Source organism: Aptenodytes forsteri, unplaced genomic scaffold (genome assembly GCF_000699145.1).
Source record: "Aptenodytes forsteri isolate BGI_AS27 unplaced genomic scaffold, ASM69914v1 Scaffold336, whole genome shotgun sequence".
Taxonomy (NCBI): domain Eukaryota; kingdom Metazoa; phylum Chordata; class Aves; order Sphenisciformes; family Spheniscidae; genus Aptenodytes; species Aptenodytes forsteri.
In genome coordinates, this window is record NW_008794911.1 from 494142 (window position 1) to 500141 (window position 6000).

The window sequence follows — 6000 nt, forward strand, 5'->3', positions numbered from 1 at the left end:
AGAGGCAATAGCTTAGTGAGAGGTTTAAAAAACTTGCCAATGTAACATGGAAGCAGAAAGCACTACAGAAAACTACAGACACAAAACTCCCTATAGAATCCCCCAACAATTCCAGCTTATCAAGGCATCACCTAGTCAACTAAGGTCAAAGCTATTTCCCACTGTGATCTTCTCATGCAGCCAACCAGGGACCAGATTCATCACTCCTGGAAGACCACCAAGGTGCATCAGAAATAAGGTATCAGACCTTCAGTGAGAAGCAGACTACTCCCTTCCCTATTCCGTCCTCCCCACACACGCTCTTTGCCTTGCCCATGCACCCCTGCCCACTCATACATACATCCCTCTGCTCTCCATGGTGTGCTTGGGGTTTTGTTGATTTTTTTTTTTTTTTTTTTTTAAAGATTTCAAACAGCATTTCCCTCAACAAGAAAGAGTCCCTATCATAACTGATCTATCGCACTGTCTCATGACTAGAACTAACCACACATCTTCACTGGACTGCTCTCCACACCCGCCTTGCCTCTCGATGCCCAAGTCCCCCAGACAGGAGCAGCACCCAACCTGCACCCGTGGCCACTTCCCACGTGGCTCTGCCTTAGCAGCAGCAGCCCCCTGTGACAAACAGTAGCAGTGGTAAAATCTAGACTTGGCATGTGTTTGTCCCAGCCAAGTAGACTTTCCAGGCTGACATTTATTTACGCATTTCTGGGGAATTTTTGCTTTAAGGACGACTTACACTTTTTTATTTACCTACCAATCATTTCCAATTATTAGAAATACCAGCCACATGCTGAGACTCTTCTTTAGTCATTACTGACCCAACAAAACCAATATCCAATTAAATCATCTCTGCCCAGATGTTAACCTCTAAGAAAACAGTCTTCTAAACACCCCACACATTGGAGTAGGGATGTTGATGTTAAAAGTGTAGGTCTTAAGCCAATTCCCTCCTGTTGTGTTTTACTTTTGCCTACCTATACATCATTGAACTTAAATTTTGGGAATACAAAAAACACCAGAAGACAAAATTCTACTTCTCTGGCACATCATTACATCAACATTGACTACGCAGACAGGAAACATCACCAGTGAAGATACTATCTTAATACCATCTAAAAACGACTAAAGAAAAAATTGAGTTTTGCAATTGCCACTTGTTTGCTGAAAGTACAAGTATTTCAAGACAATAAATATGAAAGAGTTGAAATACTTAAACTGAAAGGAATAGTAACTGCTAAACGATAAATCTGTTCTTTCTCTTTAAGGCTCTAGACCAAGCCAAATGCAAGGGTAGTCCCAAGGATTAAAAATGGATTGAGACTCAGTCTTGCTATGGACTTCCTGTGTGACCTTGGGTAAGTCACTTGAGAATTTAGTTCTCAAAAATAACAGGCCGATTATAGCTGCCAGAATGAAGCACCAAAGTTTCTGAGACCACAGATGCAAGCCAGGTCCTGCTTACTTGTCCATAACGGAGATGATCCTACCTGGTGAGCCCTTTTGAAAAATGCAGATAAGCATGACCAGAACTTCAGGAATATTGATACTAAGCACTTGAAAGTTCATCTGGAACTGTACTTTGAAAATTGTTATGAAAGCCTACATAAAACCAGAATTATTTCTGTTTTTCAAGCTCGTTTTGTGTATTTGTGTGAAACCTATCATGAGTAGAATCTTTATGATCTCCAGAGATGCAGTATGTACTGTTAAATACTGGATTTACAGTCGACGAAGCACACCATATTCTAATCAGCATACAATATCAATTAATTAGAGTTTTTGAAATGATGACAAACTGCTAATGAGTTGAAAACAATAAGCTTACATTTTTGGTAAATAATAATGACTGAATGTAGAAATAGGGATTCTTAAAAGCCATTTGGCCAGATACTGTAGTTCCAGCAGTTTCCCTGCAATAGAGAGCAGTTGCTCAAAAATCAGTTAAAAACCAAACAAGCAAAAAACCCACAACAAGCTTCACAGAAGTTGGTTTTATTTCTTTAATATAGTAATAGAGTCCCATGCATGTTAAAAATGTCTGCCATCCCTCGCTGGCATTTTAAACCCTATTAAAACAGATGTTTCCACATGAAGGCAGGCATTGCACTGGTATTTTTACTTTAGTTTACTCCAGCCTCTCCCCCCGCCCCCCGTAGAACTTCTATACGAAGAAATGACAGGTTAATACCACCGCCTGACTCTCAGTGGGGAAGGAGGCAGAGGACAGCTGTAGAACCCCTTCCCCCTGCACTGCCGACAGAGGAGCTCGCTTACGGAGAGTAAGGGCCTAACTGAAGTCAGTAATGCTGCTATTAACAGGACCAGTAATAAAGCCCAAAGTTGACACAGAGGCTCAGTGGGGAGGGATATCTGATATAACAGAAAACGTTCAACAGAAAATCTGGGCTGAGTTCACAGAAGTCAAATCCTCAGACTTCTAACTAAAAAATTTAATCTGAATGACTTCTATGATAGGGAAGCCCATGTCAGAGGGAAAGTTTAATCTACTTGCTACTTCTCATCAACTGTTTCAGCAGCATGTTTACCAGAGTCCTAGAAGCAAGGAAAGCTGTTTTGGGCAACTAATCACCTTAAAAACCCCTGCCTCAGGTAGCTAATTACCTTCAAACACTCTGCTTCACAACTGTTAAAATAACAAGCACTGATCAGTGAGAGAAAAATGAAGAGACAATGACAGTTTTAAGTGTGTTCCCATTATATTTCAGTAGTTAACATTAAAACAGAAGTATTACTTGTTTATATGAGAGAAGATTTCCCTGGACTCAAACAGTTAATTCAGTTGTCCATGTAGACCTGTTCACTGTGCCTGGAATTTTAACTCGAGCTACATTCCTCAATTCCCAAATTGCAATTTAAATTAAAGCTGGAGTGAAAACATGATACCTAGTGAAAAAGAAAGGGAGGGGAGCAAGAGAAGAAAGGCACAACAAGGAATGTTGTATCCCAAGTGTCACTAACACCTGACATCCTGCCAGTAGTTAACACCTTGGAGCTAACAGAAATACGCCATGCTTTTGCCTTATTCAAAGGCATTTATGATCTTCTTACAGTCCTTAGCTTTGTAATAATTTCATATAAAGTTTTGTTATCTAATGAAAATAAAAAGAGAGGAAATCTAACTGTAAAGCAACTGAAATAGCACTCTGACAAATCAATCTACATAACCTTTTAGTAATGAACCCACTGTTGCCAGGGGGTAAAAAAAGAAAAAAAAAAAGCCTGCCTCATACCCTCTCCTCACGTATACCTGACAACATGCAGAATTTACTCAGTTTCATACATTCTTCTTTTTACCATTAAATATGCACCTGAAGACCTGAGGGCATACTTACATTATTTTCAGAACATCAATATAAAAGGCTGGTATCTTTTTAATCCTCTAGTAAGGGAAGTTTTAAATATTTTGCTTGTTTTACTTGTCTCACAGCATTGCTGAAGAACAAGATGTGTTACTTTTAGTTTTGCTGTTTCATAAGAATTAAGACAATCCTATAACATATACATGAGATGCTAAGAAAGCAACTAATCCTGATCCTGCAAGCCAACTCAGGATAAGAAAACCTTTGCTGATACTGAATCTATTTAAAGTCCGCACAGGATTCGCATAGTGTGGCAATGTGGATGACTGGCAAAAATCTCATTCCTCTTTTCTCCTCCCCATTTCTCTATCAAAAGAGGGGGAGAAAGGGAAAAGGTAGATAGGAAGAGAGATTCCCAACCAGCGCTATGTTCCTGCGTTATCAGAATGGTGCTAACTCCTTTGCTGTAGCGGACGTTTTCATGTACTGGCCAGAAGTAAGGACAATAACACTGCATAGTTTTCTTCAGGTATGAAGGGCCAGATTTTCTTCTAAGTGGAGGCTTTAATGGCAGCACCAGTCTGCTCTTTTGCTGATCTCCTGTAGGGGCCAATAAACAAGGTAGAAAAGGAACCAGCTCTAGAGTTAAGAAGCTAAGACTGTCTTTCCAGCTACAGTTAATGCATCAGGATGGCAGCCCTAAGTTCTGGCTCCCAATCACAGAAAGGAAAAAAAAAAAAAAAAAGGGAAGAAACATAAGTTTACAGTACAAGAATAGCTGTGTTAAGTTTATCAACAGATAAACAGAAAGAAAGTTTACAGTATAAACAACTCAATACCATAGCCCATTATTATTAACTGGTATACTGGATGTCAAGTGCAATCTCTCTCTAATAATCTCACATTCTGTGGGAAAGCGGGGGAAAAAAGTAACTGGAACAGCATAAAATTGATTTAGTGTATACTATGAACAAGCCAGTTGCTGAAGCATCTCCTGTATGCTGATCTCTCATTAACAGAAGATATTCACTTATAAGAGGAAAGTGCATTTAGAGATTTAGAAGAAAAATAAGTCTCATACCTATTTATTTTAAAGATTAAAGGGTTAACATTTTTCTAGCCATTTTCTTTAGTAAACATTTGCAAGTCAAACATAAACCCACTGCTGAGAAATCTCTATTATCCAGAATCTATTATCTAACCGATCCTGATGCTTCAACGCACAATGACTTAAGTTGGTTTTAATTCCTCAAAAAAAAGGAACCAAAACCAGCCTACAACAAAACACACTACAATTCTACCTTGCAGAACTAGTTGATAAAGACTCGGAGGCTTTTTGCAATAAACAGGTGCAGTGATGAGGTCCAAAAGTGATGAAGCTGAAAGATACCTGTAATGATACCACATCTTATACACCTTTTGTTTTCTGCGAGTGATACATGCTGCAGACAAAACGTTTTGTGCTAAACAGCCTCAAATCTGGTTTTCCAATATTAAGCACAAAGGAAAAACACTGACAGCAAGCATGGTAAATAAATCCCTCCCTTGAGAACGAAAGCAGCAGACAGGAGGGGGCTGACATGCATGCAGGAGAAAACTAAACACCATCTTTTTTTCTACCTGCACAAGTTGCCATTTGCTGCAGCGATCAAGAATCTCTTTTCCCCGTTGATTTCAAAAGCTAGGTTTTCAGAAAATTTCTCTCTCCAGTCATCTGTTGATATGCTCTAAGAGTATGGTATTCATATCACTGGATCTTTAAGAGAAAAATCCATTTTCTTTCCTGTTCAGGTAAACATGTTTACAGCTCCTGCACAGACGCTGGGTGGTTCAGACTCACATGTCACACACATGTCGTCAGCAACAAGAAAAGCCCCTTTCTCTGGTCATCAACATTTTTAATAAGGTAAAGAGAAAAGCACTTTCCAAACTTACCTTTAGCACAGCCAAAGCATGAGCTAAATATAAATATTTACACTAGGACAAGGAATTAATAACGTGAGCGTGCAAACAAAAATACTCGCTAGAAAACGCACACAGCAAAAATAAGAAAACCCTCCTAAGTTCAAAGCAATCAAACCAACTCGTTAGCCCCTGGAAAGGCCGTTATTTATCACCACGTTACACCCGAAACAGGATTAGAGAGGAGAAGCACCGATCGTGACTCTGATCTATTTCGGAGACCGTTCACTGCGTATGAAAACATCTCGGATCGCAGGCAAAAGCCTTCCTATCTGTGACCCTGCACAGGAAATGCCACATAAAACCTAAAATTGCCAAGGAAGGTTACAAAATCTCCTGCTTTACATCCTATTGCGAAGAGTCGCTACGAGAACCGAACTACTTCTCCATTTTCCAGAAAATAAGTACGGAGTGGGTGTTACGAGCGTTTATTCCCCCCACCGTGTACCTTCCAAATGCATCTTAAAGTAACACGCGTACCAAAGGGGAAAAAAAAAAACCAACCACCCAACGCCACAGCAGCCCTTAAGTCTGAAATGTAAATGTAATTCCTTATATAGACTGCAGCAGTTGGTCACACACGCACGGAGAGCGGAGCGGGGGCCCCCGGCCAAACCGTTACCACCCATTATTATACAAACAGGTACCTCCGAAGCCAGAGGGAAGGGAAGAAACTTCGCCGCCCGCCCCCGCCGCGCGGGAGCAGCCCTCCCTT

General features: G+C 40.2%; 1 protein-coding gene across 1 annotated transcript in view; it reads right to left on the reverse strand.

Annotated features, from left to right (window-relative positions):
• ZEB1 (zinc finger E-box binding homeobox 1) overlaps positions 1-5312 on the reverse strand; it is a 126858-nt gene extending 121546 nt beyond the window's left edge. The window contains exon 1 of the mRNA XM_009275160.2: positions 4944-5312. Within this exon, the coding sequence (XP_009273435.1) occupies positions 4944-4959 (16 nt within the window). The 5' untranslated portion in view covers positions 4960-5312. The remainder of the gene's footprint in view (positions 1-4943) is intronic.
• Between the last annotated feature and the right edge of the window lie 688 nt (positions 5313-6000).